Source organism: Meles meles, chromosome X (assembly GCF_922984935.1).
Source record: "Meles meles chromosome X, mMelMel3.1 paternal haplotype, whole genome shotgun sequence".
Classification (NCBI taxonomy): Eukaryota; Metazoa; Chordata; class Mammalia; order Carnivora; family Mustelidae; genus Meles; species Meles meles.
This window is the reverse complement of record NC_060087.1, coordinates 65,545,033-65,561,070: the sequence shown is the minus strand read 5'-3', so window position 1 is coordinate 65,561,070 and position 16,038 is coordinate 65,545,033. Positions and strand designations below refer to the sequence as shown.

The 16,038-nt window shown below is 36.3% G+C and overlaps 1 protein-coding gene across 1 annotated transcript in view; it reads left to right on the top strand.

The window, feature by feature from the left end:
* The window catches only part of LOC123934670 (fibronectin type III domain containing protein 3C1-like), a 58,391-nt gene extending 42,673 nt beyond the window's left edge, over positions 1 to 15,718 (top strand). The window contains exons 22-26 of the mRNA XM_045994782.1: positions 7,754 to 8,028; positions 8,461 to 8,673; positions 9,101 to 9,267; positions 14,549 to 14,670; positions 15,380 to 15,718. Coding sequence (XP_045850738.1) covers positions 7,754 to 8,028; positions 8,461 to 8,673; positions 9,101 to 9,267; positions 14,549 to 14,670; positions 15,380 to 15,718 — 1,116 coding nt within the window. The remainder of the gene's footprint in view (positions 1 to 7,753; positions 8,029 to 8,460; positions 8,674 to 9,100; positions 9,268 to 14,548; positions 14,671 to 15,379) is intronic.
* The last annotated feature ends 320 nt before the right edge of the window (positions 15,719 to 16,038 follow it).

Below are 16,038 nucleotides of genomic sequence, written 5' to 3'. Positions count from 1 at the left end.
ACAGAAGAAAAATACAGAGGATGGGCCTTCTGCAACAGAGCTAATGGCTATCGACATAGACAATATGTCAGAAAAGGAATTCAGACTAACAATTATCCAGGCAATAGCTAGGTTGGAGAAAGCCATGGATGACCAAACAGAATTGATTAGGGCAGAACTGAAAGCCACCAGGGATGATGTTCACAATGTTAGGGCAGAACTGAAAGCCACCAGGGATGATGTTCAAAATGCTCTCAATGAGTTCCAATCTAATCTAAATTCTCTAAAAGCTAGGATAACTGAGACAGAAGATAGAATCAGTGATCTGGAGGACAAACAGATAGAGAGAAAGGATCAGGAGGAAGCCTGGAACAAACAGCTCAGAAGCCACGAAAACAGAATCAGGGAAATAAACGATGCCATGAAATGTTCCAACATCAGAATTATTGGAATCCCTGAAGGGGAGGAAAAAGAAAGAAGTCTAGAAGATATAGTGGAAGAAGTTGTCTATGAAAATTTTCCCAATCTCACGAATGGAAACAACGTTCATGTACTAGAGGCAGAGAGATTTCCTCCCAAGATTTTAGATTCTCGAAAGTCCTCACCACACCTTATAGTTAGAATGGGGAATTATGTTTCAAGAGAGACCCTCTTAAAAGCAGCTAGGACAAAGAGGCTCCTTACATACAGAGGAAAACCCATTAGAATAACGTCAGACCTTTCCACAGAGACCTGGCAAGCCAGGAAGGGCTGGCAAAATATATTCAGAGTACTAAATGAGAAGAACATGTAACCAAGAATACTCTATCCAGCAAGACTGACATTTAAAATGGATGGAGAGATAAAGAGTTTCCAAGACCGGCAAGGCTTAAAAGACTATGCAACCACCAAGCCGACACTGCAGGAAATATTAAGGGGGGGGGTCCTATAAAAGAGAAAAAAATCCTAAGAATATCATTGAACAGAAATATAGAAAAAATCTACAGACAGAAAGACTTCAAAGGCAACACGATGTCAATAAAAACCTATCTCTCAATAATCACTCTCAATGTGAATGGCCTAAATACGACCATAAAATGACACAGGGTTGCAGATTGGATAAAACGACAGGACCCACCCATGTGTTGTCTACAAGAGACCCATTTTGAACCTCCTAAGGATACACCCAGACTGAAAGTGAAGGGATGGAGAAGCATCTTTCATGCCAATGGGCCTCAAATGAAGGCCAGAGTAGCGATTCTCATATCAGATAATTTAGATTTTAAACTAAAGACTGTAGTCAGAGATACAGAAGAACACTACATAATTCTTAAAGGGACTATCCGCCAAGATGATCTAACAATTGTGAATATCTATGCCCCCAATATGGGAGCACCCAATTACGTAAGAAAACTATTAATCAAGATAAAGAGTCACATTGATATGAATACAATAATAGTAGGAGATCTTAATACGCCTCTCTCAGAAATAGACAGATCATCGAAGCAGAAAATTAATCAAGAAATAAGAGTATTGAATGAAACATTGGACCAGATGGACCTCATAGACATATACAGAACATTACAAACTAAAACAACAGAATACTCATTCTTCTCAAGTGCACAGGGAACCTTCTCCAGAATAGACCACATACTGGGTCACAAAGCAGGACTCAACCGATACCAAAAGACTGACATGATTCCCTGCATATTCTCCGATCACAATGCTTTGAAACTGGAACTCAATCACAAGGAAAAGTTCAGAAGGAACTCAAACACCTGGAAGCTAAAGACCACCTTGCTTAAGAATGCTTGGATCAACCAGGAGATCAAAGATGAACTTAAACAATTCATGGAAACCAATGAGAATGAAGACACTTCGGTCCAAAACCTATGGGATACAGCAAAGGCGGTTCTAAGGGGGAAATACATAGCCATCCAAGCCTCCCTCAAAAACATTGAAAAATCCAGAATACACTAGCTGTCTCTACACCTTAAAGAACTGGAGAATCAACAACAAATCAAACCAACTCCACATGCAAGAAGGGAAATAATCAAGATTAGAGCAGAGATCAATGAGGTAGAAACGAGAGATACAGTAGAACGTATCAATGAAACTAGAAGCTGGTTTTTTGAAAGAATCAATAAGATCGATAAACCATTGGCCACACTAATCCAAAAGAAAAGAGAGAAAGCCCAAATTAATAAAATTATGAATGAAAAGGGAGAGATCACAACGAACACCAAGGAAATAGAAACAATCATCAGAAATTATTACCAACAGTTATATGCCAATAAGCTAAGCAACCTAGATGAAATGGATGCATTCCTGCAAAACTACAAACTCCCAAAATTGAACCAGGAAGAAATTGACAACCTGAATAGACCAATATCTAGTAACGAGATTGAAGCAGTGATCAAAAACCTCCCAAAAAACAAGAGCCCAGGACCTGACGGATTCCCTGGGGAATTCTACCAAACTTTCAAAGAAGAAATAACACCAATTCTCCTGAAGCTGTTCCAAAAAATTGAAGCAGAAGGAAAACTTCCAGACTCTTTTTATGAAGCCAGCATTACCCTGATCCCCAAACCAGGCAAAGACCCTACCAAAAAGGAGAATTTCAGACCAATATCACTGATGAATATGGATGCAAAGATTCTCAACAAGATCCTAGCAAACAGGATCCAGCAGCACATTAAAAAGATTATCCACCATGACCAGGTGGGATTCATCCCTGGGTTGCAATGTTGGTTCAACATTCGCAAATCAATCAATGTGATAGAACAAATCAATAAGAGAAGAGAGAAGAACCACATGGTCCTCTCAATTGATGCAGAAAAAGCATTTGACAAAATCCAGCATCCGTTCCTGATGAAAACGCTTCAATGTATAGGTATAGAGGGAACATTCCTGAACTTCATAAAATCTATCTATGAAAGATCCACAGCAAATATCATCCTCAATGGGAAAAAGCTTGCAGCCTTCCCGTTGAGATCGGGAACACAACAAGGATGCCCACTCTCACCACTCTTGTTCAACATAGTATTAGACGTTCTAGCAACGGCAATCAGACAACAAAGAGAAATAAAAGGTATCCAAATTGGCAAGGAAGAAGTCAAACTCTCTCTCTTTGCAGATGACATGATTCTTTATATGGAAAACCCCAAAGACTCCACCCCCAAACTACTAGAACTCATACAGCAATTCAGTAACGTGGTAGGATACAAAATCAATGTACAGAAATCAGTGGCTTTCTTATACACTAACAATGAAAATACAGAAAGGGAAATTAGAGAATGGATTCCATTTACTATAGCACCAAGAACCATAAGATACCTGGGCATAAACCTAACCAAAGAAGTAAAGGACCTGTACTCGAGGAACTACAGAACACTCATGAAAGAAATTGAAGAAGACACAAAAAGATGGAACTGTTCCATGCTCTTGGATTGGAAGAATAAACATTGTTAAAATGTCTATACTGCCTAGAGCAATCTATACTTTTAATGCCATTCCGATCAAAATTCCACCGACATTTTTCAAAGAGCTGGAGCAAATAATCCTAAAATTTGTATGGAATCAGAAGAGACCCCGAATTGCTAAGGAAATGTTGAAAAACAAAAACAAAACTGGCGGCATCATGTTACCCGATTTCAAGCTTTACTACAAAGCTGTGATCACCAAGACAGCGTGGTACTGGCATAAAAACAGACACATAGACCAGTGGAACAGAGTGGAGAGCCCAGATATGGACCCTCAACTCCATGGTGAAATAATCTTTGACAAAACAGGAAAAAATATTCAATGGAAAAAAGACAGTCTCTTCAATAAATGGTGCTGGGAAAACTGGACAGCGATATGTAGAAGAATGAAACTCGAGCATTCTCTTACACCGTACACAAAGATAAACTCGAAATGGATAAAAGAACTCAACGTGAGACAGGAATCTATCAGAATCCTAGAGGAGAACATAGGCAGTAACCTCTTCGATATCAGCCACAGCAACTTCTTTCAAGATATGTCTCCAAAGGCCAAGGAAACAAAAGCAAAAATGAACTTTTGGGACTTCATCAAGATCAAAAGCTTCTGCACAGCAAAGGAAACAGTCAACAAAGCAAAAAGGCAACACACGGAATGGGAGAAGATATTTGCAAATGACAATACAGACAAAAGGTTGATATCCAGGATCTATAAAGAACTTCTCAAACTGAACACACACAAAACAGATAATCATATCAAAAAATGGGCAGAAGATATGAACAGACACTTCTCCAATGAAGACATACAAATGGCTATCAGACACATGAAAAAATGTTCATCATCACTAGCCATCAGGGAGATTCAAATTAAAACCACATTGAGATACCACCTGACACCAGTTAGAATGGCCAAAATTAGCAAGACAGGAAACAACGTGTGCTGGAGAGGATGTGGAGAAAGGGGAACCCTCTTACACTGTTGGTGGGAATGCAAGTTAGTGCAACCACTTTGGAGAACAGTGTGGAGACTCCTGAAGAAATTAAGAATAGAGCTTCCCTATGACCCTGCAATTGCACTGCTGGGTATTTACCCCAAACATACAGATGTAGTGAAAAGAAGGGCCATCTGTACCCCAATGTTTATTGCAGCAATGGCTACGGTCGCCAAACTGTGGAGAGAACCAAGATGCCCTTCAATGGATGAATGGATAAGGAAGATGTGGTACATATACACAATGGAGTATTATGTCTCCATCAGAAAGGATGAATACCCAACTTTTGTAGCAACATGGACGGGACTTGAAGAAATTATGCTGAGCGAAATAATTCAAGCAGAGAGAGTCAAGTATCATATGGTCTCACTTATTTGTGGAGCATAACAAATAACATGGAGGACATGGGGAGATGGAGAGGAGAGGGAGTTGAGGGAAACTGGAAGGGGAGATGAACCATGAGAGACTATGGACTCCGAAAAACAACCAGAGGGTATTGAAGGTGCGGGGGGGGGGGAGGTTGAGGAACCAGGTGGTGGGTAATATGGAGGGCACGTACTGCATGGAGCACTGTGTGTGATGCCAAAACAATGAACCTTGTTATGCTGTAAATAAACAAATAAAAAAAATACTAAAAAAAACCACATTGAGATACCACCATACAAAAAAAAAATATATATATATATATAAAGCCATTAAACTTTTAGAAAAAAAATCACATAAGATTTTTAGGATCTAATATAGGCAATGAGTTCTTAAACTTCATACCAAAAACATATTCCATAAAATGAAAAATTGAAAAATTTGACATTCTAAAACTTTTTTTAGAAGACTGTTATTTATTTGAAAGAGAGTGAGAGAGCACAATCAAGGGGGGTGGTAGAGGTGCTAGAGTGGTAGAGGGAGAGGGAGAAGAGCCTCCCCAGTGAGCAGGGAGCCTGATGTGGGGCTTGATCCCAAGACCCTGGGATCATGACCTGAGCCAAAGGCAGATGCTTAACTGACTGAGCCACCCAGGTGTCTCTGACCTCCTCAATCTCAAAAAGTTTTACTCTGCATAAAACCCTGTGAGGAGGACAAAAAAGACAAGCATAGACTGGAAGAAAATCTTTACAAAATACACAGCTGACAATGAACTAATACCTAGAATATATAAAGAACGCTTGAAAGTCAACAGTTAAAAATCCAAACCACCCAGGGGTTCCCTGCTCAGCAGGGAGTCTGCTTCTCCCACTGACCCTCTCCCTGCTTGTGTTCCCTCTCTCATTGTCTCTCTGCCAAATAAATAAATAAAATCTTTTTTAAAAATCCAAATAACACAATTATAAAACAGGGAAAAGACATGAACAGACCATCCACAGAGGAGGATATACAGATGGCAAATAAACAAATGAAAAGATGTATAACACTATTAGTCATTAGGGAAATGCACAATGAGATAACATGACACATAATCAAAATGGCTAATAAGAAATAGTAATACCACTAAACACTGGCAAAGATGTAAAGAAACTGGACTAATCATACATTTCTGGTGTGAATTTCATCCACTCTGTAAAATAGTATGGGAGTTTCTTACAAGACTAAACATGTACTTACTAATATGCTCAGCACTTTTGGACACTTATCCCAGAGAAAGAAAACTTATGTCCACAATAAAAACCTGTACATGGATATATATAACTCCTTATTTGTAAAAGCCAAAAACTAGAAATGACTCAGATATCCTTCAACATGTAAATAGTTTTAAAAACTGTAGTACATTCATACCATGGTATACTATTTGAGAATAAAAAGAATCAAACTATTAATTCACACAACTTCAATGGATCTCAGGGGAATTATGATGACGTCTTAACCTATCTAAGAAATTTATATCCTGCATTATTCTATTTATAGAATAATTCTATATTCCATTATTCTATTTATATAACGTTCTTGAAATAGCAAAAATATAGGTTAAAGACTAAACTACTAGTTGTCAAGAATTAGAAAAAGAGGGAAGGAAGTTGCTGTGGGTATAAAAGTATAGTACAAGGGATACTTGCAATGGAATATCTTAACTGTTAGTCATCACATTAAGATACACATGTGATAAAACTACATATAACACTATACAAATTAGTGCATGTAAAACTGGTAAAATCTGAATAATGTCAACGGATTTTATCAAAGTCAATTTCCTGACTATATATTGTACTATAGTTATGCAAAATGTTCCTTTTGGGGTAAAGAGTGTAAATTGTACATTTAAGTCCACAGTGTAAAATTTAAAAATTTTACAAAATCAGTAAAACTTAGTGAATTGATGTGAACTTCAGGCTACCACCAACAGAGATAGTAACTAGAAAATAAAGGAAAGGAAGAAACTTTGGTGGACTAAGTGATGAATTCAGTTCGGGTATATTTTTCCTGAAATGTCCATATTAGCATTCTTCACTTACCTTCACATATTCAGACTTTTTCCCTTCTTATATATGCAACCTAAAGATTTTGGCATCATGTGAGTATTTTCAAATAATTTTTTTGGTATTGCAATATATAAATGTATCAAATTAGAGATGTCTGGATGGCTCAGTCAGTTAACCCTCCTATTCCTGATTTCAGCTCAGGTCATGATCTCAGAGTCATGAGATCAAGCCCCATGTTGGGCTTTGTGCTGGGCATGGAGCATGCTTAAGAAGCTCTCTCCCTCTCCCTATGGTCCTCCCCACCACTTGTGTGCTCTCTGTAAAAAAAAATCAAATCAACATGTTATACACTTTTTTTTTTTAATATTTTATTTATTTGACAGAGAGAAATCACAACTAGGCAGAGAGGCAGGCAGAGAGAGAGGAGGAAGCAGGCTCCCTGCGGAGCAGAGAGCCTGATGTGGGGCTCGATCCCAGGACCCTGGGATCATGACTCGAGCCGAAGGCAGAGGCTTTAACCCACTGAGCCACCCAGGTGCCCCTCAACATGTTATACACTTTAAACATTATAAAACAATTCTGTTTGAATTTTTTTTAAAAATCTTTATTAGAATTTGAGGTTAAAATTTTTGTCTTGTTTTTATTTTTTTAAAGGTTTTATTTATTTATTTGATGCAGAGAGAGAGATCACAAATAGGCAGAGAGGCAGGCAGAGAGAGGGGAAGCAGGCTCCCTACTGAGCAGAGAGCCCAATGCAGGGCTCAATCCCAGGACCCTGAGATCATGACCTGAGCTGAGGACAGAGACTTAACCCACTGAGCCACCCAGGTGTCCCTTATCTTTTTTTAAAAAACGAAAAATGGTTTATGCACAAAACAAAATAATGAAGCTCTAACAGAACATACTTTCTCAGGCTGCAAATGTAGTTGGAGTTGGACCATTTGGAGAAACTGGCATAGTAACCACACCAGCAACTGTGCCAGCAGTAGTACCAATGCTACATGAAGTTGAAAACAAAGTTCCTGCCAAACTGGCATCATCTTGCATTGCTATTCAATGGGAGGAACCAGATTGTCATGGCTCTCCAATCACTGGATATAACATTGAATATGGAGACAGAAAAATTTTGTCTGTTGAAAGAGTAACAGAGTGTATTCTGAAAAATCTACAGCCTGATACCACATACAAGTAAGTTGCTTATATCTTACTTTGGATAGATGAAGTTTTTTCAGAATTTTGAACAAATCTACACTTCTTTGTTTTATATAATCTACACATTTTTGAAAGAGAATTTTAGAAAAAAAATGGTTTTAGAAAAAAATTGGCATTACTAAATCTACATTTCTTTGTTTTATATAGTCTACACATTTTTTGAAAGAGAATTTTACTATTTTAGAAATATTTGGCATTACTAAGAGCCAGTTCCTCCTCATCAAAGATCGTCAATACTGATTATGCAAATTCAAGATTTTGGCCTCAAAAATTTGTCTATACTAATCAGTATAATATGATGGTCAATATTCTTTCACAGGATGACTAAGGGCATAGTTTAAATGTAGAAATTTATTTTCCTTTCTAAATCCAAATTAATAGTTTAATTTGTTTTTTTTTAACCACTAGAATCAGAATTCAAGCTATGAATCATTATGGACTAAGCCCTTTTAGCCAATCAATAAGAACCAAAACCAAGCCACTACCACTTGATCCTCCTCATCTTGATTGTGTGGTCTATAGACACCAGAGCCTCAAATTGAAATGGGGTAACTCTTCAAGCAAAGGATTACATTCCAACCTTATAAGCTACAATTTGTTAATAGGAGATCGATCTGGAAGGTAAGATATTTGTACAATTTTACATGATTCTAATAAAAATATTTTAAAATTTCCCTTAAACATATAATCCAAAGTGGTTTCAATGAACTGATAGATGTGAAAGCAGTACATTATCATGTTAGATATACTTTCTTAAATTCCTACTGATAATTTAGCTATTTTTGCTCTCCCAAACACTCCTTCCTTTATATAATACAATTAATACCAAGGAATAGAAGTTACCAAAGGAATATGAAAGTCAGCACCTTGTCATTATGATATTTACAAACTGATTTTTTTCCCTTTTGTCTTGCACCCACCAGGCTTCAAGTTGATTTATTTAGGCTTTATTGACGACCCAGTTTCAAGTCAGTTATGTAGAATTACTTGTACCTAAATGACCTTTGATTAATAATATAGCTTCTCCCATCTTGATTCCCACTCCCAGATTTTCTATCATTTACCATGGACCTTGTCAGACTCACAAAGTGCACAGACTGAGTGAGTATACAGAATACAAATTTAAAATCCAAGCATGTAATGAAGCTGGTGAGGGACCACTGTCTGGTATCTATACTTTCACTACAACCAGAACTCCACCACCCACACTAAAAGGTAAGTATTATAAGCCTGACAATGAAGGTTGCATTAATATGAGCTCTAATAACTCATATATAAAATTCTCCAGTACAGTCTATTTTAAACGTTAAATAGCAAAAGACTCCAATACTTAATTATGCATTCAAAGTTCAATTTAGAATTTAATAAGACTCTGAAAATTTTAATGTTTTACTTTTTAAAAAGTTTTTATTTAAACTCAAAAGTTAATGTACAGTGTACTATTAGTTTCAGGTGTACAATATAGTGAAATACCCAGTACCCATCACAAGTACATTCCTTAATCCCCATGACCTATTTAATTCATCACCCCACCGATCTCCCCTCTGGTAACCATCAGTTTGTTCTCTGTGGTTAAGAGTCTGTTTCTTCATTTAAGTCTCACTCTTCTTTTCCTTTGCTTGTTTTGTTTCTTAAATTCCACATATGAATAAAATATGGTATTTGCCTTTCTCTGACTGACTTATTTCACTTGGCATAATACTCTCTAGCTCCATCCACATCCTTGCAAATGGCAAGATTTTGTTCTTGTTGTAGCTGAATAATATTCCACTGTAAATAATACTGCTTCTTTATCCATTCATCAATTGATGAACACTTAGGTTGTTTCCATAATTAGGCTATTGTAGATAATGCTGCAATCCATATCAGGGTGTATACATCCTTTTGAATTAGTATTTTTGTATTCCACAAGTAAGTACCTACTACTGAAAATGCTGGATCATAATGCAGTTCTCTTTTTTTTTTGCACTTTATTTAAATTTTGTTAGTTAACATACAGTACAATATTAGTTTCTGGAGTAGAGTTCAGTGAATCATTACTTACATACAATGCTCATCACAAGTGATGTCTTTATTTTTTTTAAAGGTTTATTTATTTATTTATTTGACAGAGAGATCACAAGTAGGCAGAGAGGCAGGCAGAGAGACAGGAGGAAGTAGGCTCCCTGCCGAGCAGAGAGCCCGATGTGGGGCTCGATCCCAGGACCCTGAGATTATGACCTAAGCCGAAGGCAGAGGCTTAACCCACTGGGCCACCCAGGTGCCCCAAGTGACGTCTTTTTTTTTTAAAGATTTTATTTATTTATTTGACAGAGAGAAATCACAAGAGAGGCAGGCAGAGAGAGAGGAAGGGAAGCAGGCTCTCCACTGAGCAGAGAGCCAGATGCGGGACTCGATCCCAGGACCCTGAGATCATGACCTGAGCTAAAGGCAGTGGCTTAACCCACTGAGCCACCCAGGCGCCCCGCAAGTAACGTCTTTAATATCCATCACCCATCTAGCCCATCCTCCACCCACATCCTTCCATCCACCCTAAGTTTGTTCTCTAAAATTAAGGGTAACTTACAGTTTGTTTCTCTCTCTTTTTTCTTTCCCCCTTCCCATATGTTCATGTTTTCTGTCTTTAATTCTACATATGAGTGAGATCACATGGTATTTGTCTTTCTCTGGCTGACTTATTTCACTAAGCATAATATACTTTAGCTCCATCTACATCATAGCAAATGACAAGATTTCATTTTTGATGGCAAAATATTCCATTGTATAATATACCACTTCTTATTTATCCATTTATTAGTCAATGGACATTTGGGCTTTCTCCACAGTTTGACTATTGTTGATAATACTGCCATAAACAGTGGGTTGGTTGCACGTATGCCTTCATATCTGTATTTTCATGTGCTTTGGGTAAATACCTACTAGTAAAATTGTTAGATTGTAGGGTAGTTCTACTTTTTAACTTTCTGAGGAACCTCCAAACTGTTCCCTGGAGTAGTTGCACCAGTTTCCATTCCCACCAACACGTAAGAGGGTTCCCCTTTCTTCATATCCTTAGCAACACCTATTGTTTCTTGTGTTAATTTTAGACAATCTAACCAGTTGTTTCTTGTGTCATTGATCTTAGCCATTCTGTCATATGTGGTGTGATATCTCATTATAGTTTTGACTTGAATTTCCCTGATAATCAGTGATGTTGAGCAACCTTTCATATGCCTATTGGCCATCTATATGTCTTCTTTGGAAAAATGTCTACTCATTTCTGTCCATTTTTAATTATTCATTTTTATATGTTGAGTTTTGTAAGACATTTATGTATTTTGGATATTAACCTTTTATCGAATATGTCTTTTGCAGATACTGTCTCCCATTCAATAAGTTGTCTTTTGGTTTTGTTGTTTCTTTTACTGTGCAGGAGCTTTTTATCTTTGATGAAGTCTGAATAGCTTATTTTTAATTTTATTTCACTTGCCTCAGGAGATATATCTAGAAAAAAGTTGCTACAGCTGATGTCAAAGAGTCTACTGATTGTTTCTTCTTCTATGATTTTTATAATTTCCTCTCTCACATTTAAGCCTTTAAACCATTTTGAATTCATTTTTGTGTGTGGTATAAGAAAGTGGCCCAGTTTCATTCTTTTGCATGTTGCTATCCTGTTGTCCCAACACCATCTGTTGAAGAGAAATTTTCCCATTGGATATTCTTTCCTGCTCTGTCAAAGAATAACTGATAAAATTTCATTTGGTCATTGACCAATTTTCATTCTGGGTATTCTATTCTGTTCCATTTATCTATGTGTTTATATTTGTGCTAGTACCATACTGTTTTGATCACTACAGCTTTGTAGTGTAATTTCAAATCTGGGAATGTGATTACTCCAGCATTTATTTTCTTTCTCAAAATTGTTTTGCAATTCAGGGTCTTTTATGGTTCCATATAAATTTTAGGATTGTTTGTTCTAGCTCTGTGAAAAATGTTGGTGGTATTTTGATGGGGGATTGCATTAAATGTATAGATTTCTTTGGTAATATAGACATTTTAACAATATTTGTTATTCCAATCCATGAGCACAGAATGTCTTTCCATTTCTTTGTGTCATCTTCAGTTTGTTTCATTAATGTTTTATAGTTCTCACAGTGCAGGTCTTTCATCTCTTTGGATAGGTTTATTCCTAAGTATCTGACGGTTTTTAGTGTAATTACAAATGGAATGGATTCCTTAATTTCTTTCTCCTGCTTAATTATTGGTGTATAGAAATGCAACAGATTTCTCTACATTGATTTTGTATCCTGTAACTGAATCAGTTCTAGCAATTTTTTGGTGGATTCTTCTCAATTTTACATATAAAATATCATAACATCTGAAAAGAGTAAAAGTTTGATTTTTTCCTTGTTGATTTTGATGACTTATTTCTTTGACTTATTTCTTTTTGTTTTCTGACTGCTGAGGCTGGGACTTTCAGTACTATGTTAAAGAACAGTAGTGAGAGTGGACATTCCTGTCTTGTTCCTGAAAATAGAGGAAAATCTCTCAGTTTTACCCCAGTGAGGAGATTAGCCCTGGATTGTTCATATATAGTCTTTATTATGTTGAGATATGTTCCCTGTAAATCTACTTTATTCAGGGCTTTTATCACAAAGGGATGTATTTTGTCAAATGCTTTTTATACATCCATTGAAATAATTATATGGCTCTTATCCTTTCTTTGAGTTATGTGGTATATCACAGTGATTGATTTGGGAATACGGAACCACACTTGCAACCCAGGAATAAATTCCATTTGATTGTGCTAAATGATTATTTTAATGTATACTCGGACTCAGTTTCCTAGTATTTTTTTAAGATTTTATTTATTTATGTAACAGAGAGAGAGATCACAAGTAGGCAGAGAGGCAGGCAAAGAGAGAGGGAGGGGGAAGCAAGCTCCCTGCCGAGCAGAGAGCCCAATGTGGGGCTCGATTCCAGGACCCTGGGATCATGACCTGAGCCGAAGGCAGAGGCTTTAACCCACTGAACCACCCAGGTACCCCCTAGTATTTTTTTTGAGCACTTTTTGCATCTGTGTTAATCAGGGATGTTGGCCATTTGTTCTCTTTTTTAGTGGAGTCTTTCTCTGGTTTTGGTTATCAGGGTACTGCTGGCTTCAAAGAATGAGTTTGGAAGTTTTCATTCCTTTTTTCTTTTTTTAGAATAGTTTAAGAAGGAGGTGTATTAACTATTCCCTAAATGTTTGATAGAATTCATCTGTGAAGCCATCTTGTCTGGATCTTTGTTTTTTGGGAGTTTTTTTTTATTACAAATTCAATTTTATGGCTGGTTATTGGTCTGGTCAAGTACTCTATTTCTTCCTGTTTTGGTTTTGGTAGTTTATGTTTCTAGGCATTTACCCATTTCATCCAGGTTCTCCAATGTGCTACATCTTACTTGGATTAAAACACAAAAAAATCAGCTGATACATATAATTAAACTGATTAAAGCTAAAAAATATACTTAGTATATAGCACATATTCACACATATTTAGTATAAATTTATAACTTCACATTTGGTAATTTCTGAAACTCTGAATTTAATCTCCCTATTTGAACAGTAAAATAAACTGCTTTCTATAATACATAACAAGGTTAACTTCACAGTCATGAAAACTCAAGCTTTGAGCATTTATTCCTTCTTGTGAAATTCAGTTATTCCAGTCTTTCAATCACCATTATGAAGTAGTTTGTTCTCATTGAAAAGCTAACTGTAACATACTGAAATTAAACATGACTTAGAAAAAAATAGAAAAAAAAATAAAATAAACATGACTTGGACCACAATAATGCCTTGCTCTCTTCTTACATATTTAAGACCCATTTTCCTGAAATGTAGAGACACTAATAACATGAATAAAGATCCTGCCCTCCTTCCTTTCCTCATACAGCTGCTGTGATCCTAAAATAAAATTATTAACACATGTGGGGCACCTGAGTGGTGCAGTCAGTTGAGCATCAGACTCTTGCTTTCAGCTCAGGTCATGATCTCACGGTCATGTGATTGAGCCCCACATAAGGCTCCATGCCCATCCCAGAGTCTGCTTAGGATTCTCTCTCCTCTCCCATTGCCCCTCCTCCCTGCTCTTTCTCTCTAATAAACTAATAAAATCTTTTAAAAAACTGTTAATGTATGTGAAGTGCTTCTAAATGTATCATGCACCATATAAATACAACGCAAAAGATTATACCAGCAGGGATTAAACAATAGTAATAAAACTTAAAATAAGGTCTTACTAACAAACAAACGTGAATTATTGACAGTTTCAAGTTCTTAAAGTTTTTATTACAATTATTCAGATGCCCGATGGTATTGAAAAAGGCTTTATAATGTGAACTATAACTATATATTTCTTAGATTAAGAATGCATGGAATGCCTTTTAATCATCATGGAAAACTGTATCAAAATTCAACATATTCAAGATCATCTAAGAAAAATAAAACCCTCTAAACTGAAATTCTCTTTTCTAGCACCTAAATTACAGCATGTGAATAGCAATATTTGTGAGATCAAATGGGAGTCTTTGGAGCCAATAAAAGGAGATCCCATTGTTTATAATCTACAACTCATCAGTCAAAAAGGAACTGACCTGGTAAATTCTTGTAAATTTAGTCCTTAAAATTTTATAATTTTATATTCTACTGGGAATTGAGCTTTTGCTGAGGACTAAGATAACCTTTCAGAATGTTTAAAGCAATGAAATCTTTTTTTTAAAGATTTTATTTATATATTTGACATACAGAGAGAGATCACAAGTAGGCAGAGAGGCAGGCAGAGAGAGAGAGGAGGAAGCAGGCTTCCTGCTGAGCAGAGAGCCCGAGCGGGACTCGATCCCAGGACCCTGAGATCATGACCTGCGCCGAAGGCAGTGGCTTAACCCACTGAGCCACCCAGGCGCCCCTAAAGCAATGAAATCTTATCCAAAAGTACTACCTCCTCCCTAAAGCTTTATTTACATACTATTTGGGGACATATTTGTTTATTCATTCAATTAACACATTACTATTGAATTATTTAATATTTCTAGGTTTCACTTATCATGTCCACAACTCATTCCAAACCTAATGCAATTAAAGTTTAACAATCAATTATAAGTCTTTTGTTATTTCTTACACTGGAAAATATTACCTGAACAGTACTGGGTTCTCATGATATTAGAGACTGTAAATATAAACTTTTAGTTTTGCTTTGAATATATTTATGAGGTAAATGGGTTAATTCATAAGTTCTTGTCAAAAACGATACCATATTTTTTATTTGGTATGACAATATAATTTTCATTTTGTCTCATATTTCTTTAGATATATAAAGGACCAAACACTTCATTCTCCTTTTCCAACTTTGTGACAAATGCACATTATCGCTTCAAGGTCTGTGCTGGACGCCAATATCAGAATTCTGCTGGGACACAAGAGCTCTGGGGACCATATAGCCCCAGCGTTCTTTTTTCAACACATAAGCAACATCCAGGGCCTGGAAAAAGTGGTGGAGGAAAGGCAGGAAGCAGCACTGGTGAAGAAAAAGATGATAAGCCCAGGATAGAAATGAGTGATGATACATTTGTCCTAATCCTTGTGATAGGATTTGCACTAGTTGCTATTCTGTGTGCTGTTATAATTCAACATTTTCTAATCAACTAATATATTTTTATGCATTTTGCCTGTTTAGGAATTTCTAAAACAAATTATATCAAATATAGAAATTGCTAGATACATCTCAATTCTTACTTTAAATCTCATTTGGTAGACATCCTTGTAAACGTTTATCTGACAGTAAAAGAACTGCCTTAACACTCAAGAAATTCATTGTGACAATAGAAGAGATTTTATAAAGAAATAGTTCTATTTTAAATTTGAAAATGTTAGCAACAAAAATACTTTCACTATAATGTAAAACTATCTAAAACCTCTCATGAAAGCTATTCTCTGTCTTAATTTTTCTAAGTAATATTTTGCAAATT